We start from the raw sequence: 27,367 nt of genomic DNA on the forward strand, positions 1-27,367 counted from the left end.
CATTGCTGGCAGGGATACAGAGTTGGGTGGTGTTTCCATCAGACTTTTTCTTTCACTTTGATGTTGGGCCAGACAGAAAGTTAAAAGAAAAGGAACACAACAGGGATTATTGTGCCCTGGCTCGGAAAAGGAGCGAGGGTTTCCTCGGGGATCCACCTCATCCGTGACCAGCTCAGAAAATCCAGTGGAAGAGACAGGGCGGAATAAACAGAAAGCGCAAATGTCACCGAGCCAACAGAAGCACGCAGGGTAGGCCAGGCAGGAAGCCACACCCCGAGGAAGGTACTTTCAAAACACACATTTACCTCAGAACTTGAGCGGGAGGAAAACAGAAGACCTGCTTCTGAGACACTGCTCCTTTCATACACTTTGAGACACAGTCAACTAAAGCTGTGCCATTACTATGAATAGTCTGTTCTTCTTGATGACCTTATTTTAAGCTGCATTCTCCCTAGAATTGCCCCCCCCCCCCCACCTTCCTGCTAAACTGGCAGCAATTTATTACAACTCCCAAACATGGAATGTTGCTCATTTTGTAAAAATGTATTTAAAGATTTTGGTAACGCTTAAAACAGAGACTGTAAATTGGAACAGTCTGGGGGCCGAGGGGAGGGGAGGAAAAGAAAAAGACGATAGAAGTGCGATTTTGAAATACTGGCGAGAACTGGCGTGGTAAAAAAAAATCTGCTACTGGCGACATGATATCAGATCATCAGACCCAAGTTGGCTCCTTCGACAAGCAGGATTCCACGCCAAATTCCACCAGGAAAGCTATACTCAAGTCCTCAAGCTGTTGTGGGAACAGGGCCTGAACTGGGGTTAAAGCCCAAAAGGCCTTCACAGAATGGAATATTTAATTTAAATGCACACGTCTGAATGGGTTAGAGGAGCAGGGGGGGTCTGTGGGTAGAGATACACAAAGAACTATAGGAAGTGATGCAGATTAATAAAGCCATTGGATAAAACAAGCAAAACACCAGGACTCATTTCCGGGAGGGGCATCATTTAAAAGCAGCAAAGTTATGGGTGGCGCGGTAGCACAAGTGGATAGCACTGTGGCTTAGCAGCTCCAGGGTCCCAGGTTCGATTCCCCGCTGGGTCACTGTCTGTGCGGAGTCTGCACGTTCTCCCCGTGTCTGCGTGGGTTTCCTCCGGGTGCTCCGGTTTCCTCCCACAGTCCAAAGACGTGCAGGTTAGGTGGATTGGCCATGATAAATTGCCCTTAGTGTCCAAAAAGGGTAGGAGGGATTATTGGATTACGGGGATAGGGTGGAAGTGAGGGCTGAAGTGGGTCGGTGCAGACTCGATGTGTCACTATCTGTGCGCAGTTTGCATGTTCTCCCCGTGTCTGCATGGGTTTCTTCCGGGTGCTCCGGTTTTCTCCCACAAGTCTGAAAGATGTGCTGTTAGGTAATCTGTGTTGTGTTATGCTGCTTCGGATAATACAGGCTGCTACTTGATGCAGTCTTAACTAAAGGATGCTCCAGACTCTGAAATGAGTTCAACGTGTTTATTGAACTATTAACACAGTCCTCAAATGAGTTCGGCTCTCTGCTAATCTAACTGTAGTAACTCAGTCTAACTGTACCAGCTTGCTCGAAGCCACGTGCTGGGGTGTGATGCTGCTGATCAACCCTGTCTAACTCTCTGGATGTCTGTCTGTGGAAAGAAGCAGGGTGTGAGTGCCTCATCCCTTTTATAGTGTTTATGTCATGCCCCCTTGTGGTGATGCCACCTCTGAGTGGCCTGACTGCCCATTGGTTGTGTCCTATTCTGAGTGTTCATTGGTTGCATGTTTGCATATCATGACAATGTGGACATTTTGAATTCTCCCTCTGAGTACCCGAACAGGCGCCGGAGTGTGGCGACTAGGGGATTTTCACAGTAACTTCATTGCAATATTATTATTATTATTATTATATAATCCTCAACTGCACTTTCCCTCCTTATCCCTATAACCCTTGATTCCCTCACTAATTAAAAATCTGCCTATCTCAGCCTTGACCACACCAAATGACCCAGCCTCTTCAGCCCTCTGCGGTAAATAATTCCAGAGGTCCACTACCCTCTGAGAGAAGAAATTCCCCCTCATTGCTGTCTTAAATGGGTGACCCCTTACTCTGGGATTATGCCCTCTGGTCGAGACTTCCCCACAAGAGGAAACATCTTGTAAAGCCCCCTGAGAATTCTATATTCTTGTTTAAAAGTCCCTCCGCGGCCTCAGGCCTCCCTATCTCTGTAAGCCCCTCCAGCCTCATAACCCTCCATGATGTCTGCACTCTTTCTTTCAAGAAGGGACAACTGCTGAATGCTAATGGTCAAAATCATGTGGGCGTTTCAAGTGACTGAATATTTTTCCCTCAATGAATTTGAAATGACCATTTCTGGTGCAAATTCGGCCATTGTTCTTCCTTGAGCACAAGGGGAAACAGTAGCTTGGGAAACTGGAGCATGTTGGTGCCAGTTTCAAACCTGTATCCTGACTTTCTGCACAAGTGACTAATTCATTCTACTCTAATCAATGCATCTCTGAACTTACTTTTGTTTCCTAGATGGAATGGATAGGATGACCCAATTGGCCTTGTTTGACAGGTCCATAACCAGGGGGCATAGGTTTAGGGTAAGAGGTCGGAGAATTAAAGGGAATGTGAGGGGAACATTTTTCATGTACAGGTTAAGGAGATCTGGAACTCACTGCTTGAAAGGCAGCTAGGGGCAGAAACCCTCAAAATATTTAAGAAGTCCTTGAACATGCATTTGAAGTGCTGTGAACTGCAAGGATCGAGAGCTGGAAAGTGGGATAAAACCTGAAAATGCTGGGTAAACTCAGCAGGTCTGGCAACAGAGTTAACGGGCGAGATTCCCTGGCCTCCCTGCGGCGTGTTTCCCAGCTGCTCACTGTTGGCTGGTGGTGGGATGTCTGGGCCCTGTAGCCACCTGGGTTGGCCACTTCCTCACACAAAATGGAAGAACGCAAAGATTACAGGGAAAAATGGACATTGACAAAGAAACAAGCAGTCTGCAGAATTCCCTGTATTCTAGCTGCCACAGAAACCAGACAGAATTGTAACTAACGAGCTGCGCATATTAAGTGAGCGATTCACGGTGATTCCCAGGCACAATGGACACAACAGTTAACTGCAATCGCTACATTCTATGGAAGGTCAGACATTCTGGCGCCAGTAGAGTCTAAGACAAAGGACACCAATAAGGTGTAAGGAACTGCCCGGTGATCGAGGAACGGCCCCGTTATTGGGGAAATTCAAATCAATCGATTGGGAAGAGACCCAAACGATTGCAGGTTTAGAGAGGGTCCGCCCAGAAGGAAGCGAAGCCCCTGGGACCTATAAAAGTCAGGTCCCAGGACTGATTCGTTCTTCTTGACCAGCCGGCCCTCCCAGCAGAACACATTTGCAGTAGAAGAACCTTGAGAAGGAGAGGCCTGGCCAACAGCAGCCGCCATCAAGTAAGTGTCATACAATGTGGGTCATACAGACCCATATCTCTGCTGAACGCAGACGCCAAAATACTGGCCAAAATCCTAGCCAAAAGGCTAGAAGACTGTGTACCTGAGGTGGTCACAGAGGACCAGACGGGCTTCGTCAAAGGTAGACAGCTCACCTCGAACATCAGGCGCCTGCTGAACGTGATAATGACCCCCTCCGGGGAGAGAACACAAGAGGTGATCGTCTCCCTGGACGCAGAAAAGTCCTTCGACAGAGTCGAATGGAAATACCTCATAGAGGTACTGGAGCGGTTCGGGCTTGGAACAGGGTTCACCGCTTGGGTAAAGCTCCTGTACAACACCCCCATGGCTCGACAGGTGACAGATTGGCTCCATAGCTATATTGGCTCCATAGCTATATTGGCTCCATAGCTATCTGGTCCCGTAGTATTTTGAGTTTTTGTCTGGAGTTCAAGGGCCCTCTGAACACAACACCTCTCTCTTTCTCTGCATCTCCTCAACCAAGGCCGACAGCACAGCAGAAAATCCTGGAGCTAGTTGTGAAATTATTGAATGTTTCCCAGGTCAGATTCCGCTGTATAATGACTTCCAGCACCTGCTCCAGCCATGATGCACTTCTCCTTTAAGAGCTGCCAGCTGGTTTTTAGTACATAGATTAGCTTTAACTGGTGTTAGCCTTTCACGATTTTGGACCCTGCCAAGACGTGCAGCCATTCAACAGCATGGTTAGAGCCAGCTGGACGTAACAATGATGGTAATGAGCAGGCAGCATGAAGTTAGCGTGTTGTCGATATTGTAAGGAATGGGCTCAGGTTAATCCTGCATTGCGATCCCCAGGCCAGTTTTAGGGGCTGATGGGTATCGACAATATAAAGCAGTCTCAGGTATGGCTTGCTCCAGGCCTGAAATCCATGAAAAGTTCTTTAGGGTGTGTCATTTATTCATCAAAAGATTTGTTTGAATCTTACCAGTCCACATTTGTGTGGTAGGAAGGCAAATACATGTTTTGGAACCACATTTTTGAAATATAATTTCTCGTCAGAATCAGACAGGAGCAAGACAGGGGTCCGGAAATAGAGAAGGACTCTGGAGACATGAAGGACTCGAACCATTTGGGCTTATAGTTTGCGGATAGCAAACAAGGGCGTCAGGAGATTGAGGGAGTTAAAATTGATGGGAAGCAGCCACAAAGTTGTCAGTGCCTCGATTCAACCTTAATCTTAACGTATTCTCTTGTGTGAAATGTCATCAGTGTCATCTGAAAACCCAGCAATGATGTCCACTCATTCCATTCTATCCTTCACTTCAGTAGTTCCATCAAAAAACTCAATTATGTTACAAACATACACAGGATTTAGGAGCAGGAGTAGGCCATTCAGCCCCTCAACCTGCTCCGCCATTTGATAAGATCATGGCTAATCCGATTGTGGCCTCAACTGTACGTTTGTGTCAACCCTGTATAATCTTTGACCCCCTTGCCATTGAAGAATCTAGCTCACTTAGCCTTAAACATATTCACCCACCCTGCCTCCACTGCTTAATACCTAACTTCAATAGAATCCAGAACTGCTTATTCATTCCATACTTTTCCAACTGCTTACTAAATCTCATAATGGACTATAGAAATTTTCCTACAAACCTGTACTCAACTCATTCGAGTGCAGTTACTCAATTTGTCCCTCTCATCCCATATTTTCTACCTCCCAGTTTTCCAGTATTAGCCTTCAGTTCCTCAAGCTTTGGGAGATTATAACTAATACACTCCGCACTGATGCATGTCCTTAATTAACTTTGGATTCAAACCTGGCTTCAGGTTCAATGTTCCTGTTTATGCTAATTCTTGGGAGCTGGGTCATTTGTGACCTTAGTGAGTGGTAGTCCCTTCCCTTTTGTGAGTTTTCCCAGGCCCAGAAAAGCATCCCATGCTCAGGGTGAGGAGCCGGCGGTGGAACCAACAGATGTTCTGAGGTAATGGCAGAAGAGAGCCCCAAGGGACAACAGTTGCTTCCAGGCGGAGGATACTTCAGGAAGAAGGGCTTTGACAAAGAGTCATCCGGATTCAAGACGTTAGCTCCCGTTTCTCTCCATAGCTGCTGCCAGACCTGCTGGGATCTGGCCAGTATTTTCTGTTTTTGTTTCAGATTCCAGTATCCGCAGTCATTTTGTTTTATCTTCAGGAAAGTTTCCTTTAAGCAAAAGGAAGGCAATGAGAAACCACCTCACCCATTCTCCTCCCTTGTCATTTTACTCACTGAATTTGCAAAGTACAAGCCTGTGACTTGTGGGGAAATGAACAGAGGACTTGCTCTTCGGCAGACCAAGTTGGTCTCTTGAATTTCACTGCTTCATTAATCCATAGCTTTCCCGGTTCCTCTGGAATTGTAGACTTTTCCATGGTGAAGGTCAAAATGAGTTATGGTCTGGAATGCACGGCCTGAAAAGGCGGTGGAAGCAGATTCAGTCGTAGATTTCTGGAGGGAATTAGATGACAACTTGAAAAGCAAAACATCGCTCAGCTCTGTGAAAAGAACAGGGACTGCGACTCATTGAGGAGCTCTATAAAGGGCTGTCATTGATACGATGGGCCAAATGGCCTACTTCCGAGCTGCTCCTGTCATAGATTCTTCAGTCTCCTTGACCTGCATAAACATACGTTCCTTTATCTTGTTGCCATGTTCACATGCTCTGTAGAACATTCCCATCAGTTTTCCCATTCTTCCACATTCCTTAGCTCCACCCCAGAAGTTTCTGGATACTCCATCATTGAATACATTTAAGTCTGGGCCAGGCAGCTTTTTTGGTCTCTCGGCACTCGGGGATATGTGGAACGGGCAGGAAGGTGGAGATGAAGTCCGAGGTCAGCCACGATCAAATAGGATAGAGGAACAGGCTCGGCAGGCCTATCCTTGCTCCTATTTCCTGCATTCTTGTGTACCCAACATGATACATGCCATCCATTTGACCGCTTCCTATTCCCAGCTTTATAGTGCCTGACACTGTCTCCCTTCTATTTTTCCCACTCTTTCCAATATCTTTATAATCTGTCCTAACTCCTAATCGTGCCAAATTGCAGCATTGTCTCTGAATTGCTCCCACTCATACCCCTCCTGCAGGTACCTCTCAGTTCCTCTAATTTACTTGAAAAATTTCACTGAATTCACTGTGAGCAATGTATCCCCTTTTCCTGAGGAATTGTGTGGTGAGTTTGGGTTTGAATCCACTTTAGACGGAAAGGGTGAAGGTGTCCTTTCTCTGTCACAGGTAACAATCCAGGAATGTGGGCCAGGATTCTCCCCCAATTGGCGGGTGGGCTGTATCGGCGGCAAAAAGTGGCGTGAACCACTCCGGCATTGGGCTGCCCGTAAGTTGCGGAATCCTCCGCCAGCCGGCGCGAGTTAGCGCATGCGCGGGAGCGCCAGCGTGTTCTGGGGCATGCGCAGAACCGCTGCCAGTGTCCCTGTGCATGCGCAGGGGGTTTCTTCTCCGCGCCAGCCATGGCGGAGCTTTACAGAGGCCAGTGCGGAGGGAAAGAGTGCACCCACGGCACAGGCCCGCCCGCAGATCGGTGGGCCCCGATCGCGGGCTAGGCCACCGTGGGGGGCCCCCCCCCCCCCGGGGCTGGATCCCCCACGCTCCCCCCCCCCCCCCGAGGACTCCGCAGGCCGCCCTCAGAGCCAGGTCCTGCCGGTATGGACCTTGTATATTTCACACCGGCGGGGGACCGGGAGAAAACGGGCGGCCGCTCAGCCCATCGGGGCCCGGAGAATTGCCAGGGGGGTCGCTGCTAACGGCCCCCGACCGTCGGGACGTGATCCCTGCCCGCAAACTGGTGCTGGAGAATTCGGCAGCCGTCGTTGGAGCGGCGGGGCAGGATAAACGCCCCCCCCCCCCCCCCGGCAATTCTCCGACCCGGAAGGGGGTCGGAGAATCCCGCCCGTGATCTGTATCGATCCAAGTGAAATGGACAAATCCTATCCACACTGAATTACTCCTGAGATTGCATTTTAGTCTCCCACCAAGCCGCTGGAAGGCCGGGAGCTCACAAAATAAAGTAGGTGGCCAACCCCCCCACTTTCCTGCCCACCCTGGCCTGGCTTTAAGCCTTTAAGTGGCCAAGTAACTGCCCCACAAAGTCCTCAATTTGCCTCCCCGGCAATTTTTCAGCCTGCGAGGGAAGGCAGGAGCAAGGCGAGGAGCCTGGCAGCTTTGGCTGCTTGGGCTGCTATCGGGTAGGAAAGGGGTGTACCTGTTCTGGGATGATTCACAGTGCCCATTGGAGACAATCACCCCCCCCCCCCCCCTCCCCAAGATTATCCGCCTCCCATCATTCCTCTCCCAACCCCCTGGCCTTTGTGACCTGACCATCCTTGGTGGAAGTTCCACTCCGACCCAATTAAGGCCACCCCCAGCATAATATCACTGTGGGGATTTCTGGTCTGCGAGGTGCTGGGGGGTGGGGTGGTGGTGGTGGTGGGGAGGGGGGGGGGGGGGGGGGTAACCAGTCCCCCTGAAAATCCACCGCATGAACATCTGGTAGGTTGTGCTCTTACAAGCTTCATTCGCCTGATTTGTGACAGGATGATGTTTTCCACAATGTGCAGTATCTTTCTGCCAATATTGTGAGTGCCTTTGCTGAAATCTATCAGGAAATACTTACATTCTCATAGTGTGACTGCTCACAACAAAAATACCTCATGATACTGTCGTAATTCCTCTTCAATTGTTTTGTTAGTTGTTTGTTGAAATACTGACGCAGGCAACAAAAATACAAATAACAGATGGCAGCTGAATGTTGCAGCAGTTCGCAAAATAGAGATTTACAGTAAAATCTCTTTCCCTAAACCCCACCTCCCCATCCACCCTCCACCAATGGTCGACCCCTTGTAGGAATGCGGTTCCTGTGGCGCTAGCACAGTACCAAGCAACCATTCTTCATCGGCAAGTCTTGATCATGAGTGGCAGCATGCTATTTGGTCGTGGGAACCTTCATGAATGAGTCAGATCGCATCCTCACACAATGTACACTTTGCAGGTGTTGCTAGATGGTGATTGGATAGAAGGGGATGTGGTGATTAGAACTCTAACCACTAAGATCGAACAAACTGACCTACCATCATCCAACTGTGATCAGTTAGCCCATCACAGACTGGGTTCTGACAGCGAGGCCTTACAGGGAACTGTAGCTAGTTCCTCACCCCAAAGTGCAATTTATCATCAATTTCTGAGCCAAATGTTAACATCAAACATGTTCAAACATTTCTCCCCCAACATCTTTCAACTTCAGAGATTTTGAACAAGGGGGATGTATCCTCCAAAACACAGGAATTCTAGAGGAGGGGTACGGTGGTGTTGTGGTATTGTTACTGGACTAGTAATTGAGAGTCTGGACTAATGATCGAGATAAAGGCGAATTCCAACTTATCAGAGAAGAACCCCTTCCTTTCAAGACCTACCCAAGCCCCTGAAGAAAGGAATAAATTACTTCAGCTGTTAAATCCACATTGCTGGGCAGCACGGTGGCACAGTGGTTAGCACTGCTGTCTCACAGCACTGAGGTCCCAGGTTCGATCCCGGCTCTGGGTCACTGTCCGTGTGGAGTTTGCACATTCTCCCCGTGTCTGCGTGGGTTTCACCCCCACAACCCAAAGATGTGCAGGGTAGGTGGATTGGCCAAGCTAAATTTCCCCCTAATTGGAAAAAATGAATTGCGTACTCAAAATTGTTTTTTTTTAATCCACATTTCTATCAGTGCGGGTGCGGCCATTGCCAATGTCCGTCCGTCCGTCCGTCAATCCATCTATCTATCTATCTATCTGTCTGTCCATCTGTCTGTCTGTCTATCCATCTGTCTGTCTATCTATCTGTCTGTCTGTCTGTCTGTCTGTCTATCTGTCTGTCTGTCCATCTATCTATCTGTCTGTCTGTCTGTCTGTCCGTCTATATATCTATCTGTCTGTCTGTCTGTCTATCTATCTATCTGTCTGTCTGTCTGTCCGTCTATATATCTATCTGTCTGTCTGTCTGTCTATCTGTCTGTCTATATATCTATCTATCTGTCTATCTATCTGTCTGTCTATCCGTCTGTCTATCTATCTTTCTATCTATCTAACTGTCAACGTACTGTAATCAAAACATGAAAGAAAGAAGTATTGAATTTACATAACACAGTTCCGAAGTGTTGAAAGTTCCGACGCAATTAATTACGTTAATGTGCAGTGACCACTGCCAAGTAGACAAACAGGGTAGTCATGTCGTGCATGCCATGATCTATTGAACGGCAATATGATAAGTGGCTAGTTAATGAATGGTTTGTGCTATTGGAATGCTGGCCGGAACTGCAAGAAAATTCCATTCTGAATAGGCAGACAGGGGGTCCCTTTTGTGTCGATACGCAGTGCACACCTCTGACAGAACAGCACTCCCTCAGTCCTGAGCTGGAATGTCAACTTCGATGATGTGCTCAAGAACTAGAGTGGTTGCCATCTGAATGCGGCTGGTGCTAGTTTTGTGGTCGGCCAATGATCAGTCGGAACCGGATAGTAAATGTCGAACGTCGTCACAGCCAGCTGTTAGGACTTTTCATCCTGACATTCAAAACCAGCTCCAGATAATGGTGTAAAACCCACTGCCCCACCGAACGCACCAACCCTGTCTGCACCAAGGATTATCTAACAGCAATTTATTCGTCATTTGTACCTTTTTCCAATTTCTTCCTCTCATCACATTAAGTGATGAGATACTGATCTGGGATATTGATCTGGCCCAGGCTCTCTGCCAATGCTTGGGGACTTACTGGGCATGTTTGGGGAACAACCCTCTCCACCCTCTCTCAGTCTTTCTTTCCACTCTCTGTCTGTGGAAGCAACTAAACGGAACTGAAAGTGAGATTGACAAATGAGAGAGTGAAGTATCCTCTTACCGAAATAGAAGTATCCTCCTTCGTCTTTGGGCTGGAAGAATTTCCCTCGGGCCTGTGCATGGACATCAGCTCCCTTTTCAACCAGCAGTTCCACGTAGTGTTTACAACGACGTTCGATCGCGATGTGCAGTGCAGTCTGGCCTGAGACAAGGGGGAGAAAATCAAGTCAGATGTTTTTTTATCATTAAAAGGAAGAAGACAATTCTTCATTGCCTTTGGAGGGCTGCCAAATCTGGTTGGATGAATTCCTGGAGGTTTCATCCCATGATGTTCAACCTTGAGCCACGCCAATCCCACACTTGCATCCTACAACCTCCTGCCTTTCTTCAGCCAATTGGAAAGCTTTTTAATCTCAACTATCGGCCAGACTGTCTTTTTATCCAACTCAGATGTTGAAAGAAAACCCCCTGCGCTGGATTCTCCTTCGGCGGGAAGATCCGCTTCGCCGGCAGTGCACTCACGCCCACGGATTTCCCGACGGTGCCACAATGGGAAGCTGCATTGGCCGGCTGCCGGGACGGAAGATCCCACTGCCGGGGAGGGCGCGTCACACCTGAAAATGGGTGCAGCAGGACGGAGAATCCCTCCCCCTTTCCTAATGCCGCAATGAGTTTTCACCCAGATTGATTTCAGCTGCAATCTTCCAATTCCTGGACATCCTGGGAAGTTTGGCAAACTTCTCTCTTTCCTTTCTTCCCCGTGGCAGTGCGTTTGGCAAATCTCTGTCAAAGAAGGAAAGTCTCGCATTTCCCGCTCCTTTCACAAGCTTGGTAAATCCCAAAGCACTTTACACCCAATGAAGTCCTTTGAAGTATTCTGTGATTTAGTGTGGGGTGTGAAGAGCTGTAGTCGAGGTAGCTGTGGGAATCGGTGGATTTGTAATGGATATTTGTGGACAGTCTATCCTCAGAAAATGAAATAGAAAGGTCAAGGAAGGGAAGGGAAGTGTCAGAAATGGACCATGAGAAGGTGATAGAGGGGTGGAAATTGGAAGCGAAATTAATACAAATTTTCAGGTCCGGGGGGGGGGGGAACATGAAGCGGCTCTGAAACACTTGTCGATGTACCGTTAAGAGTTGTGGGAAGGACGCAGAGTAGGACTGGAACAAGGAATGTTCCACATACTCCATAAAGAGACAAGCAAAACTGGGACACATTCGGGTACCCATAGCCACACCTTTGGTTTGGAGAAAATGAGACATGTTATCGGAGAAATTGTTGAGTGAGAGGACAAGTTCAGCCAGACGGAGGAGAGTGGTGGTGGATGGGGATTGTTCGGGCCTCTGGGGGGGGGGGGGGGGGGGGGGGGGGGTAGTGCCATTGTTCAGGATTGTTCGGGGTGGAGGGGGGAGGGGGAGAAGATGGTGCTATTGTGGCACTGTGACTGGACTAGCATTCTAGAAACTCAGGGTGATGTTCTGGGGGACCCAAGTTCAAATCCAATCATGGCAAATGGTCAAATTTGAAATCAATAAAAATAAAATAAATAAAACCATTACTGATGATGGAAAAATGTATCTGGTTCGCTGATGTCCTTTAAGGGAAGAAATCTGCGGCCTTACTAGATCTGGCCTATAAGTGACTCCAGGCCCACAGGTTGGCTCTTAGCGGCTGGTTTAGCACAGTGGGCTAAACAGCTGGCTTGTAATGCAGAACAAGGCCAGCAGCGCGGGTTCAATTCCCGTACCGTCCTCCCCGAACAGGTGCTGGAATGTGGCAGCTAGGGGCTTTTCCCAGTAACTTCATTGAAGCCTACTTGTGACAATAAGCGATTATTATTATTATTAAATGCCACCTAAAATGGCCTAACAAACCATTCAGTTGGGGGGGGGGGGGGGGGGGGGCAATAAGGGAGGGGCAATAAATGCTGGCCCAGCCAGCAATGCCCACGTCACATGAAAGAATATTTTTAAAATGTACATGTCTACTTCTGTTTAAGGGGCCACCTTTATGGAGAAAAGCCAGATCAACTTTTAAATATCAGCCTGACTGAGGGATCAGGAAATGTGTAGAGGGTAAGTAATCATTGCAATAACCCTCACCTTTAAATAAACCCCTTAACCTTTTTCTTCAATCTTTGATCCAGAGAAAATAATCTTGAAAAACAAAAGACAGCTTTCAGCTTCGAGATTGCTATATCCTTTTTTTAAATACGGGATATTTTGAATGCTTTTACAAGATTGAATTTGGATCAACTGTATATTTCAATAAAACCAAAAAAAATTCCATTCTGTTGACCTAAATGCAAAAAAACTTCAATTATCCCAGGAACGGTATTGGAAGCTTCCTGTTCTGGAGACTGAGTTTTGATATTGACTTTTCCATTCCCATTTCCAACAAAATAATGCAGTAAGGTGAGTTCAAGGGACCTATTTTCCTACAGTGGGGTTCCAAGGTGGAGCCGCCTCTCTCAGGGTGCACATGGAGAAATCACAGGCAATCCCTATTGCCGCCTAACGCTCTGGGCTTGATTCTCCCCCCCCCCCCCCCCCCCCCCCCCCCCCCCCCCCCCCCCCCCCCCCCCCCCCCCCCGGGGGCCGGAGACAGGAGTCCACCCCTGAGAAGAAAGAGTCTGGGAGTTTCACTGAGGCGCCCTCTGAGCTAGCATGGAGACAGCTTCACTGTCCAATCAAGGGCGGCAGGCGGGCTCTCGAAGCTGTAGGCCCAATTCAAGGCCTTCCAGCCTGGGAGGGGTAGTAATGGATGGTAAGTAACCGCGAGGGCACTTCAAATTTCTTTCAAGTTTAAATAAAAAAGCAGAAAAAAGAAGCTGGGCCCACACTGCGGAAGTAGGGGTGTATCCCTCCACAAGGTGATCTTTTGGCTGGATCTGCAGTCAGGAAGGCAGGGTAGGGCCTGTAGGCCTGCCTGGAACACTGGCCTGCTGCTGGGTGTCTGCCTCCTAGCAGTTAAACTCATCCTGCCAGTCTGGACATTGGAGGAAAACTGGAAATCCCAGTTGGCCTCCTTTAAGTGTCCTTTACAATGAGATCAATCGCTCATCTGCCTCAGCCAAAAATGGCCAGCATCAAATTCAGCCCGAATAGTTGTTAAGGTTATCAGTTAAGACCATAAGGCCATAAGTCATAGGAACAGAATTAGGCCATTTGGCCCTTCAAGACTCTTCTGCCATTCAATCATGGCAGATATGTTTCTCATTCCCATTCTCCTGCCTTCCCCCCATAACCCCTGATCCCCTAATTATTCAAGAGCCTATCTATCTCTGTCTTAAAGACACTCAGTGATTTGGCCTCCACAGCCTTCTGTGGCAAAGAGTTCCACAGATTCACCGCCCTCTGGCTGAAGAAATTCCTCCTCTTCTCTGTTTTAAAGGATCGTCCCTTCAAGTCTGAGATGGTGCCCTCTGGTTCTAGTTTTTCCTTCAAGTGGAAACATCCTCTCCATGTCCACTCTATCCAGGCCTCTCAGTATCCTGTAAGTTTCAATAAGATCCCCTCTCATCCTTCTAAACTCCAACGAGTACAGACCCAGAGTCCTCAAATGTTCCTCATATGACAAGTTCTTCATTCCAGGGATCATTCTTGTGAAGCTCCTCTGGACCCTTTGCAAGGCCAGCACATCCAGGGGCTGGTTTAGCACACTGGGCTAAATCGCTGGCTTTTAAAGCAGACTAAGGCAGGCCAGCAGCACGGTTCAATTCCCGTACCAGCCTCCCCGAACAGGCGCCAGAATGTGGCGACTAGGGGCTTTTTACAGTAACTTCATTGAAGCCTACTCGTGACAGTAAGAGATTTTCATTCATTTCATTTTCATTCCTTCCTTAGATATGGGGCCAAAAACTGCTCACAATACTCCAAATGGGGTCTGACCAGAGCCTTATACAGCCTCAGAAGTACATCCCTGTATTCTAGCCCTCTCAACGTGAATGCTAACATTGAATTTGCCTTACTAATTGTCGACAGAACCTGCACGTTAATCATGAGAATCTTGAACTAGGACTCCTAAGTCCCTTTGTGCTTCTGATTTTCTAAGCCTTTTCACATTTAGAAAATAGTCTATGCCTCCATTCTTCCTACAAAAGTGCATAACCTCAAACTTTTCCACATCGTATTCTATCTGCCACTTCATTGCTCACTCCTAGCCTGTCCAAGTCCTTCTGCAGCACCCCTGCTTCCTCAATACTACCTGTCCCTCTACAGATCTTTGTATCATCTGCAAACTTTGCAACGGTGCCATCAGTTCCTTCTTCCAGATTGTTAATGTATATTGTGAAAAGTTATGGTCCCAGCATTGATCCCTGAGGCACACCACTAGTTATCTGAAAAAGATCCCTTTATCCCCACTCTCTGCCTTCTGCCAGTCAGCCAATCCTCTATCCATGCCAGGATCTTACCCTGAATACCATGGGCTTTTAACTTATTTAACAGCCTTCTACACGGCACCTTGTCAAAGGCCTTCTCAGAAATCTAACTAGATTCACTGGTTCTCCTTTGTCTAACTTCCTTGTTACCTCCTCAAAGAACTCTAACAGATTTGTAAGACATGACCTCCCTTTGACAAAGCCGTGCTGACTCAGTCCTATTTTATCATGCACTTCCAAGTACTCGCAATCTCACCTTCAATAATGGAGTCTAAAATCTTACTAATGACTGAAGTCCGGCCTATAATTTCCCACCTTCTGCCTCCCTCCCTTCTTAAACAGTGGTGTTACATTAGCCGCTTTCCAGTCCTCTGGGACCCTTCCTGCCTCCAGTGATTCCTGAAAGATCACCACCAATGCCTCCACAATCTCCTCAGCTATCTCTTTCAGGACTCTGGGTTATAGTCCATCCGGTCCAGGTGATTTATCCACCTTCAGACCTTTCAGTCTCCCCAGAACCTTTTCCTTAGTGATGGCCACTGCACTCACCTCTGCCCCCTGGTTCTCCTGGAGCTCTGACATCCCACTGGTGTCTTCCACCGTGAAGACTGATGCAAAGTAACTATTCAGTTCCTCTGCCATTTCTTTGTTTCCTATTACTATTAAAGGAAGCATTTGTAAGGTCTAAAAGGCTGAGGACAGATGAATCCCTTGAAGAATATCAAGCGAGTAGGAAGGAACTTAAGTTAGGGGTTAGGAAGGCGAAAAGGGGTCATGAAATGTCTTTGTCAAACAGGATTAAGGAAAATCCTGAGGCGTTTTATACATATGCAAAGAGCAAGAGAAAAGGTTGGACCGTTCAAGGATTTGGAGGGAATCTATGTATGGAACCAGAGGAAATGGGAGAGATACTAAATGAATACGTTGCCTCAGTATTCACAAAGAGAAAGACTTGGTGGATGAGGAGTATAGGGTAGAATATGTAGATATTCTGAGTCATGTTGACATTACTAAAGAGGAGGTGTTGGGCATCTTAAAAAGCATTAAAGTAGATAAATCCCCAGGGCTTGATGGGATCTACCCAGGATTACTGAGCAAGGCAAGGGAGCCAATTGCTGGGGCCTTGACAGTAATCTTTGTATCATCATTGGCTGCAGGTGAAGTTTCAGAGGACTGGAGAGTAGCCAATGTTGTTCCATTGTTTAAGAAGGGCAGCAGGAATAATCCAGGAAATTATAGGCCGGTGAGCTTTACGTCAGTGGTAGGGAAACTATTGGAAAAGATTCTCAGAGATAGGATTTACTCACATTTGGAAACAAATGGACGTATTAGTGATGGACAGCATGGTTTTGTGAAGAGGCGGTCGTGCCTCACTAATTTTATCGAGTTTTTCGAGGAGGTGACAAAGTGACAAGCTGCTCCAAAGAACCATCTCTTAAACGTTCCACAAATTCCATTTCTTTGGATCCACTAGCAACCTGATTTCCCCAGTCCACCTGCATATTGAAGTCCCCCATGATTATTGTAATATTGCCTTTTTTACATGTCTTTTCTATCTCCTGATTTATTTTCTGCCCCACATCTTGACTACTGCTAGGGGGCCTGTACATAACTCCCATTAGGGTATTTTTACTTTTGCGATTCCTCAACTCTATCCACAGAGATTCTATGCCTTCTGATCCCATATTGCTTCTTGCTATCGATTTAACTTCATTCCTTACCAACAATGCAACCCCGCCCCCTTTGCCCATCTGTCTGTCCTTTCAATATGACATATATCCTTGGATATTTAGATCCAAGCCCTTGCAGCCACGTCTCTGTGATGCCCACAACATCGTACTGGCCAATTTCAATATGTGCACAAGCTAATTTACCTTGTTCCGTCTACTGGGCACATTTAGGTACAACAACCTCAGTCCTGCATTGACTTCCCCAATCTCATATTTGTCGCCCTTTTTTCCTGCCTGAAGTTGGATCCCTGCCACCTTCTATACTCTCTGTTCTATTATGCGTTCTGGAAACTTTACTGACCACTCCTGAGCCCTCAGCCCCTTTAACTAGTTTAAAGTCCTCGTCCTTAACCTGTATTTCTACCTTCTCCTTTAACTTGGATTTTCTAATTCTCAATACAACTGAACCCTCCCCCCCACTATTTAGTTTAAAGCCCGATCTACTGCAAAATATCAGGATTTAAGCTTCCTCCTCCTTCCTTACCCCTAATCTTACTCTGGTTTACTCTTATACTTGACAGCAGCTAATTTGTTTGAACAGCATTCCTCAGATTATTGCTGAGGAACAACACTACAATGTGAAAATACAAATGCACTCAGTAATACAGCTTTCATATTGGATCATGACAAGTAGTCCATTTTTTGTGTCAATAATTCACAGATTTCCTTTTAAATGTAAAGGTGAAATGCCCCAGGCGGAATTTTACGCCAGCAGGATTTTACAGTCCTGCCCCTGATGTGTCAGAGCCACAAAATTCCACCCCACACTTCCACTAACGGTGAGCATGCATCCTTTTGGTAAGCTTTCACAAAGGATGGCCCCAGGAACAGGCCTGGGACTCAGGGTGTGAGGTGTGGTTAGGAGTCAGTCGTATTTGAGTGTTTTAAATCACATTGTGACTTGCTGGTGGCTCCGTGGGGTAGCATTTTCATTTCTGAATTAGAAGGCTGTGGCCTGAACTCCAATTCATAAATTTGAGCATTTAATCGATACTGACACCCCTTCTTTTCCTTCTTAAGCAGTCCCTCAGAATCAAGGATAAGTTGTTTCCACTCCGCTTCCCCGGATTTCGAGATGGATGATAAGTCCAATGTGCTGTCTGAAGACTCCGCCACATATGGGGCAGATGGTGCTTGAAGGGCCGGGTAGATGAGTTGTTTGGGGTTTGTGAACTCTCTCTGACACCTCGACTTTGCCTCTGCGTGCTCCTGATGAAGTTTCTCGATGCCGTCCCAAATGAACCTTCTCCAGCTTTAATCGGGCACAAGCCAATGTCTTCGTTGGGGATGTCTGGCCTCTTCCACGATGCTTTGAGGAGATCCCTAAAGAATTCTGCTGTACCCCTGCAACCCGGTTCCAAATAGAGCAGTTGCTTCAGTAACATTGAGCATACATACAGCGCAGAAGGAGGCCATTCGGCCCTTCGAGTCTGCACCGACCCACTTAAGCCCTCACCTCCACCCTATCCCTGTAACCCAATAACCCTTCCTAACCTTTCTGGTCACTAAGGGCAACTTATCATGGCCAATCCACCTCACCTTCGTGTCTTTGGACTGTGGGAGGAAACCGGAGCACCCGGAGGAAACCCACGCAGATACCGGGAGAACGTGCAGACTCCGCACAGACAGTGACCCAGCGGGGAATCAAACCTGGTCCCTGGCGCTGTGAAGCCACAGTGCTATCCACTTGTACTACCGTGCTGCCCTCTGATATTGGGCAAATAAATGACATACCTAACCTAGCAGGGCTGCTGTTCAGTAATTTGTGCTCGATACCAAGCAAGTTGGCTTGGCAGAGGACACTGCTGTTGAACCATCTTTCTTGCCAGCAGATTTGGAGAATTTTGCGAGGGCACTGCTGGTGGTACTTCACCGGTGCTTTGTGGTGCCTGGTGTAGGTTGTCTAAGTCTCCAAAGCATATAGGAACATGGGGATCACTGCTATCCATTAAACCATTACTTTAGTCTTGGGTTTACTGTCATGCCAGTGAAGTGTCAATGGGGACCTGCTTCTTTACATGGGCTCCATTCTCATCAGGCACTTGTATAAGTCCAGCAAAGGTCAAGAGGATTGGGTTGCATGGTGGGTGAGGAAAATCTCCCTTTAACTTTGTATTTGAACCCAGTGCTGCAGTCTGATGAGGAGAGGGTGCAAGGAAATTAATTTGAAGGGATTGCTGTACAGTGACTGCATGACTGAGGTAAAGTTCCGATGCAGCTGTGATGCTCCCCACAGTCAGCTAGCCCGTCAGCCCTCGCAATTCAGGATCACCCAGTGAAGTCCGTGGAGATGGAAGAGAACGGAAACTGAATGAATATCCCCCATTTTAGACTATCAATCAAGATCAAAATGAACTCTTCCCCGCCCCCGCCCGCCCCTTGAGGTTGAATGTCCCATCCTGATGGTTCTCATTACTCTGAAGCAACAAAACCACAAGAAATTGTCTGGTTTTCGCTGGCAGTAAGTTACAGCATTCCACCACCCCCTCCCCCACCCGCTCCAGTCACAGCGACAACTTTCTGCCAAGTTCCCTGGAAGTGAGTGTCAAGTCCTGGATGGCCCCTCACTGAGCAAGCCTTTCATTATTTTGGGAGAGGATGAGATTTGGTGCTGTTTGACGTGCTGGGGAATATGGCCTTGAATCTATCTAATGGCGGCATTCCTGAGACAGAAATGCTGCAAGAGGCAACAGTGCTGTACTCAGCTTGCAATGAAATTCTTCCCCTCTGGCTCGAACCACATCTTCCACCCAATGTTTACATCACAACAAGTACTCCACATCAATGCAGTAATAAATAATTGACTGGCCGCAACGCTGCTCCAAACTCACAACTTATGATCTAATTTTCTGACTGTCATTTATAGATTTGTTTAAGGAGAAACAGAAGGATAAAGACCGCCTGTGCTAAAATTATCAATGCATGTATAAAACATGCGTTTAGGATTCAGTTGCAACATCAAACAGGAGAAATCCTCCTTTGTGGACTTTTCGAAACTGTGATAAATTCCTGCCAGGAAACTGCTTGTTAACTCACTGGTGGCGCATGGTCATCACTTGACACCTTGATACAGTGTGGGAAAAGATGATTGGGGATCAGAGATCTTACACAGAACACTCTCAAATGACCTTCTAACTTGTTCCATTGATGGCCATATTGTAAAATACAGAGCATCTATAGTTTCAGCCATAACCTGTGCGGAGTTACCAGATCACAGTTAGGGTTGCAGTTGGAATTTTACAATTGACGTCAGTGTTACGGGCTATGGTGGGGGGTAATTGACCAGATTTCCAGCTTCTCATGGGGCTGGTTTAGCACACTGGGCTAAATCGCTAGCTTTTAAAGCAGACCAAGGCAGGCCAGCAGCACGGTTCAATTCCCGTACCAGCCTCCCCGAACAGGCGCCGGAATGTGGCGACTAGGGGCTTGCCACAGTAACTTAATTGAAGCCTACTCGTGACAATAAGCGAATTTCATTTTTTTTTCCCATTCTATTCAGGTCCTCTTGTTACAGGTCTGTGGACACTCATTGCCACACTGGGAGTACAGGGGGTGATTCTCCGAGCCCCGCGCCGGGCCGGAGAATCGCTGCAACCGCGCCACGACGCCCTGACACTGGCTCACGATTCTCCGAGGTGCGGAGAATCGGTTCTGGCGCGTTTGGCACGGCGCGCAGAGCGGCCACGCCGATACAATAGAGTCCCGCCGGCACCGTTCACCCCTAGTCGCTGCCGGCAGGAACTGCAGGAACGGTCGTGGGGCAGCCTGTGGGGGGGTGGAGGGGGGCTCCTTCACCTGGGGGGGGCCTCTGATGGGGTCTGGCCCGCGATCGGGCCCACCGATCAGCGGGCTGGCCTCTCCCCCCCCCCCCACTCCCCGGGCCTGCTTTCTGGTGCGCCAGCCCCTGGACACCGATGCCATGTCGAGTCGGGGCCGGCCGCTAAAGAAGTCCCCCGCGCATGCGCAGGTTGGCGCGGCGCCGGCTGGAGCGGCATGAACTGGTCCAGCGCCGTACCAGGGCCCGGTTCGCGCCATCGTGAAACACGACGGCGTTCACGACAGCGCGAACACTTGGGCTCCATATCGGAGAATTGCTCCCACAGTGTTCAATTCTGGTCGCCACACTACCTGGCGATGTGGAGGCTTTAGAGAGGGTGCAGAAGAGATTTACCAGGATGTTGCCTGGTATGGAGAGCATTAGCTATGGTGAGAGGTTGAATAAACTGGGTTTGTTCCCACTGGAATGACGGAGGTTGAGGTGCGACCTGATAGAGGTCTGCAAAATTATAAGGTGCATAGACAGAGTGGATAGTCAGAGACTTTTTCCCAGGGTAGAGGGGTCAATTACTCGGGGGCATAGGTTTAAGGTGCGAGGGGCAAGGTTTAGAGGAGATGTACGAGGCAAGTGTTTTACACAGAGGGTAGTGGGTGCCTGGAACTCGCTGCCGGAGAAGGTGGTGGAAGTGGGACGATAGTGACGTTTAAGGGGCATCTTGACAAATACATGAATAGGATGGGAATAGAGAAATATGGACCCCAGAAGTGAGAAGATTTTAGTTTAGACGGGCAGCATGGTCGGCGCAGGCTTGGAGGGCCGGAAGGCCTGTTCCTGTGCTGTACTTTTCTTTGTTCTTTGTTCCTTTATAAATCCATTACCCCTCCAGGACAATCCATACCAGAGGACCCTGGAGTAGGTGGGGCCTTTGAAATGCCAAGTTCATCCCTTTCCCAACATCTCCCTGGGATCTTGCTTAGTATTCAGCCTCCCCCTAACCCCCAAAAAGGCCACTGGTGAAAGTGGATGGGTAGGAGTGTGGTTTGACAGAAGGGAGGACCCTCAGGCCTCGTTCTAACCCGAGATCAGGATACCAGCTCACCAGATCTGGGTTCTAACTGTGAATCGCGGTCCAGCCAACAAAGGTCACCAATTCAATGTGTTTCATTTGTCTCACTTAAAAAAGGGGCGAGTGAGGCACTGAAGGGGAAGAGGGAGGTCAATCATTCACAAAAACCTCCTCTGCCCCTCGTCACAGCCTCAGTCACACTGTGCAGCCTCCATGGGTAGGTGGGTGCGTATGGTGTACAACTATTAGTACAAGTGCCTGCCTATGTTAGCCATCCATCCGCTCCCCCGACCCAAGTACTTGTGATGTCAATACCAGAGTTCACTGGTTGAGCACTTGCCATGCAGTACAAAATGGCAGGCGGACCTTCCAGTCTCAAGTGTGCAGAGGATCAGCCTGAATTGTGACACCCCCACTGTGAAATAGCCTGATGATACTCATGGGTTAACCTCGCACATGAAAAGTATTGGCCATCTGCCGGAGGTACCATAGGGTGGTCAATGTATGTAAAACTGCGCTAGAGAGAAAATTATTAATTTTAGCAACACCACGAGCCACCTCAGTTTATTATTCCCACAGTCTACTGGGTAAAAATGGTCAAATCCCACAAAGTTTAAAGTACTGCAATAAGATAGCCTACAGCAAAAAATGTTCTCAACCATTGCCTTCTCACCTCGGTAGTAAACATCGCGGAATGGAGCGTTGATGAATTCTCGAAGGTTTCCTGTTTTTTCGGCAATCTCGAGCACCACTGGGATGGTATCATTCTTCCCATTGGTCAGGTTTAACAGTGCTTTGGGCAAACATGTCTTTCCTGTTGAGGGTTCTGGGAACAAGAGAAAGGTCAAAGGCTGTTATTTTTCAACTCTCAATATGCTGCATCGACGTGGACGTGCAATGAACTGACACCTAGAGCCAGGTTTTCCCATTCCGAATCGGGGGGGGGGGGGGGAATGGCGACCCCCACAGAAATAGCGCCAGTCTGCCATCATCCTTCTCAACTCTGCTGACTTTTCTGAGAATGGGGCAGGGAGGTGGAGGAGCAGGTGGAGAGGCGATGCCGCCAGCCCCATTAATTGGGCATGTTGAGGTATTTCGGGAGTTTGTTAAGAGTTCATCTTTTGAACTCCCGAGATTTTCATGGGGCAGGCATCCATTAGGAATTCTCTGATGGTGAAGATAACTCTGCAGATAAAGATCCTTTTTTTCCCCTTAAGATCATGAAGAGATGGCAGTCACAGCAATGGCTGCCAATTTGACCATTTTCCTCACTCCTTCCTGCCCTCACGATGGCCACTAATTGGGTGGCCGATCCATCTCAACGATCATTAAGACTCCGACCCTGCCAAAATTGGGTTTCAAGGCAGGCTCGAAACAGGCGGAGGAATGGTCCCAATTCCTGCCTCCAATAGGACAATCTGGCCCCACGAATCTGAATTTTAACATAGAAAATAATTTATTTTTGCTTAGTAATTCTACCCCTAGTGATGCACAGTTATTGCTAGTAGAGTGTTTAACTCTAAATCCCGTTCATCATGCAGCTCCATTGGTGCTCATGTCTCCTCCCATCTCACCCCAAACTTATCCTGTCCCTGTTAAATCTTAGGATTGTGTAAAGGATGGTAATCCTCAGATGTTGCCTGGTGCACCGCAGGACGTTAAGGGGCCATCCCATTGTCTGACCATCCTGTTTATCCGGCCCTCTTTCTTAAATGTCTCCAACAATTATTGTGTGAAAATGTTTGGTTTCCCTGCCAACATTCCTGTGGCTCACACACATCAGTATTAACTGCCCAAAGTGTGGCCAACCAGAGATACAAAATCGTACCTCTGGTAGCCAAGATTTGAGTCATAAAAACGTATTTATTTTAGGCTCCGTATGTACATGTTTTGCCTAAAATAACACCCAACGTCGTAAAGGTTTGCCTTTTTTTTGATCAGCCCTTGGTTGAAGTTAATAATTACCTCAGGCAGCTGTAGCCAAAGGAATTAACAATAAGAAATTAAAGATGGTTGCCATTCTTATACATCCTCCGGATTCATGAATGATCCTGTATTCATGGGTGACCCCATAATATGTTAATGCATTACGCTATAGTTAATAGATTCTACTACACTGCACTCAGTTAATCAAATTGTATAGACTAATGCTTTACCCTGTATTTTATAGGTTCAGAGAAGAGTTTGTGCTCCGTAGATTCTGAGCTGATTATCCTTTAGTTTCTGAGTTGACTCTTTATTCTATAAATTTGCAAATAACCCCACATTCTATAGATTCATGGCTGATTTTGAATGCAAGAGATTTCTGGCTGACCTTGGGTTTTATAGATTCACGGACAGACGGCAGAGTGAAACAATGGTTAGCACTGCTGCCTCACAGCGCCAGGGATCCGGGTTCAATTCTGGCCTTTGGTAACAGTGTGGAGTCTGCACGTTCTCCCAGTGTCTTTGTGGGTTTCCTCTGGGTGCTCCGGTTTCCACCCACAGTCTAAATACGTGCAGGTTAGATGGAATTGCCATGTTAAAATTAACCTCTAGTGGTAGGTTAGGTGGGGTTACGGGGATAGGTGGAGGAGTGGGCCTATGTAGGGTGCTCATTCAGAGGGCCGGTGCAGACTTGATGGGCCAAATGGCCTCCTTCTGCACTGTAGGGATCCTATAGGTGACTATGAACTATCGATCTACCAGTGATACTATATTGTGTGGATTGTAGTTGTTTAGATTCTGGGCTGATCCTATCATCTGTAGATTCATGATTGGATCCTTTAGTTGATTTAATCTTTCTGAACAACGTTAGGGAAATACACCCTGACGTTCACTGAAACTATTGAGCAATCATCACCTATGTCTGTTCTCTGTGACTGAATGATTCCCGCTGCTCTATACAATAGATTACAACTGTGTCTGAATTTCTCTTTCTAATCCTCCTCCAAACCTGGGGCGCGATTCTCCGCAAATGCAACGAGTCGTAAAGGCTGCCATGAAACTGGCCGTGTTTCACGGCAGCCTCTGCGCCCCCTCCCAGGATCCAATTCTCCCCCCCGGGCGGGGCTAGCAGCGCGGCCCTGTGAAGCACGGCATCGCGGGCTTAGCGACCGTCGTTAAGTCCGCGTGCCAAGCGTCACGGCGGCTGACGCGCACGATGACGTCAGCCGCACATGCTCGGATTACGTCATCACGCAAACGCGTCAAACCCGCGCATGCGCGGGCCATCATGCCCTTCAGCCGCCCCGCGGACTGATCCTGCGGGGCGGCGGAAGAATAAATAGTGCGCGGGTATCGGACCCACTGCCCGCGATCGGTGCCCACCGATCACAGGCCCATGCCACCAATCGGTGCCATTGTTGTCCGGGGCGGCACTTTGCGGCCGTTTTCATGAACGGTGAGAGCAGGTGAGTTTGCATTCGTGAAAACGGCCGTAAAGGCCTGGGAACTCGGCCCATCGGCCTGGGGAGAATCGATGTTTGCCGTAAAAAACGGCGAGCAGCGATTCGTGTCGTGGGCGGCCGTGGGGGGGGGGGGTCGGGAAAAATGTCGGGAAGGCCCTCCCGCTATTCTCCGACCCGTCATGGGCAGCGGAGAATCGCGCCCAAATGAACCTTGGAAAATGTGTTTTTCTATACCATGAAAAACAGTGTAACATAGGAAACAACGTATGCCATAAAAGAATTCAGCATACATCACAACATAACATGACAGACTGTGGAATACCAGAGAATTCCTTAAAATCCAAACATAAATAAGAATATGGTACAAAGAATAAAGAACAATAGGGAAGAGGCCTTTGGGCCCTCCAAGCCTGCGCCGAACAGGCTGCCCGTCTAAACTAAAACATCTACACTATCCCTCTATTCCCATCCTATTCATGTATTTGTCAAGATGCCCCTTAAACGTCACTATCGTCCCTGCTTCCACCCCCTCCTCCGGCAGTGAGTTCCAGGCACCCACTACCGTCAGTGTAAAAACTCTTCCTCGCAAATCTCCTCTAAAATTTGCCCTTCAACCTATGTCCCCTAGTAATTGACTCTTCCACCCCTAGCTTCTGACTATCCACTCTGTCCATGCCCCTCATAATTTTGTCGACTTCTATCAATTTGCCCCTCAACCTCCGTTGTTCCAGTGAGAACAAACTGAGTTATCCAATCTCTCCTCGTATCTAATGCCCTCCATACCAGGCAACATCCTGGTAAATCCCTTCAGTACCCACCCCAAATCCTCCACATCCTTCTGGTAGTGTGGCGACCAGAATTGAACACAATACTCCAAGTGTGGCCTAACTAAGGTTCTATACAGATGCAGCATGATTTGCCAATTTTTTATACTCAATGCCCCGGCCAATGAAGGCAAGCATGTCGTATGCCTTCTTGACTGTGTTCTCCACCTGTATTGCCACTTTCAGAGACCTGTGGACCTGTACACCCAGATCCCTCTGCTTGTCAATACACTTACTGTATATACCCCACCTGTATTAAAATGCATTACCTCACATTTGTCTAGATTAAACTCCATCTGCCATCTCTGTGCCCAAGTCTCCAAACCATCTATATCCTGCTGTATCCTCTGACAGTCCTCATCATATCCCCAATTCCACCAACCTTTGTGTTGTCCGCAAACTTACTAATCAGAACAGTTACATTTTCCTCCAAATCATTGATATATACTACAAACAGCAAAGGTCCCAGCACTGATCCCTGCGGAACACCACTAGTCACAGCCCTCCAATCAGAAAATCACCATTCTATTGCTACCCTCTGTCTTCTATGACCTATCCAGTTCTGTATCCATCTTGCCAGCTCACCTCTGATCCAGTGTGACTTCACCTTCTGTATCAGTCTGCCATGAGGGACCTTGTCAAAGGCCTTACTCAAGTCCATGTAGACAACATCCATTGCCCTACCTTCATCAATCATCTTTGTCACTTCCTTGAAAAACTCGATCAAGTTAGTGAGACACGTCCTCCCCTTCACAAAACCATGTTGCTTCTCGCTAAAAAAGACTATTTATTTCCAAATGGGAGTAAATCCTGTCTCAACGAATCCTCTCCAATAATGTCCCTCCCAATGATGTAAGGCTCACCAGCCTGTAATTTCCTGGATTATCCTTCTACCCTTCTTAAACAATGATGTGGAGATGCCGGCGTTGGACTGGGGTGAGCACAGTAAGAAGTCTGACAACACCAGGTTAAAGTCCAACAGGTTTGTTTGGAATCACTAGCTTTCGGAGCACAGCTCCTTCATCAGGTGAATGAAGAGATGGGTTCCAGAAACATATGTATAGACAAAGTCAAAGATGCAAGCCGATACTTTGAATGGGAGTCTTTGCAGGTAATTAAGTCTTTACAGGTCCAGACGGAGCAACTGGAGAAAGGAATAATCACAGGTTAAAGAGGTGTGAATTGTCTCAAGCCAGGACAGTTGGTAGGAATTTGCAAGCCCAGGCCAGATGGTGAGCGGGGTGAATGTAATGCAACATGAATCTAAGGTCCCGGTTGAGGCCGTACTCATGTGTGCGGAACTTGGCTATAAGTTTCTGCTCGGCAATTCTGCGTTGTCGCGCGTCCTGAAGGCCGCCTTGGAGAATGCTTATCCGGAGATCAGAGGCTGAATGCCCTTGACTGCTGAAGTGTTCCCCGACTGGAAGGGAACATTCCTGCCTGGCAATTGTTGCGCGATGCCCTTTCATCCATTGTTGCAGCTTCTGCATGGTCTCGCCAATGTATCGCTTTGGGACATCCTTTCCTGTAGCATATGAGGTAGACAACGTTGGCCGAGTTGCAAGAGTATATACCACGTACCTGATGGGTGGTGTTCTCACATGTAATGGTGGTACCCATGTCGATGATCGTCTTGCAGAGATTGCCATGGCAGGGTTGTGTGGTGTCGTGGTCGCTGTTCTGAAGGCTGGGTAGTTTGCTGCAAACAATGGTCTGTTTGAGGTTGCTCAGTTGTTTGAAGGCAAGTAGTGGGGGTGTGGGGATGACCTTTTCTTCATCGATAACGTGTTGAAGGCTGCAAAGAAGATGTTGTAGTTTCTCCGCTCCGGGGAAGTACTGGACGACGAAGGGTACTCTGTTGGTTGTGTTTGTCT

General features: G+C 47.9%; 1 protein-coding gene across 1 annotated transcript in view; it reads right to left on the reverse strand.

Moving 5' to 3' along the window:
- trpv4 (transient receptor potential cation channel, subfamily V, member 4) overlaps positions 1–27,367 on the reverse strand; it is a 137,952-nt gene that overhangs the window by 39,725 nt on the left and 70,860 nt on the right. The window contains exons 4-5 of the mRNA XM_038816919.1: positions 21,954–22,106; positions 10,386–10,526 (exon numbers count right to left, since the gene is read on the reverse strand). Coding sequence (XP_038672847.1) covers positions 10,386–10,526; positions 21,954–22,106 — 294 coding nt within the window. The remainder of the gene's footprint in view (positions 1–10,385; positions 10,527–21,953; positions 22,107–27,367) is intronic.

Source organism: Scyliorhinus canicula, chromosome 1 (genome assembly GCF_902713615.1).
Source record: "Scyliorhinus canicula chromosome 1, sScyCan1.1, whole genome shotgun sequence".
Lineage (NCBI taxonomy): Eukaryota > Metazoa > Chordata > Chondrichthyes > Carcharhiniformes > Scyliorhinidae > Scyliorhinus > Scyliorhinus canicula.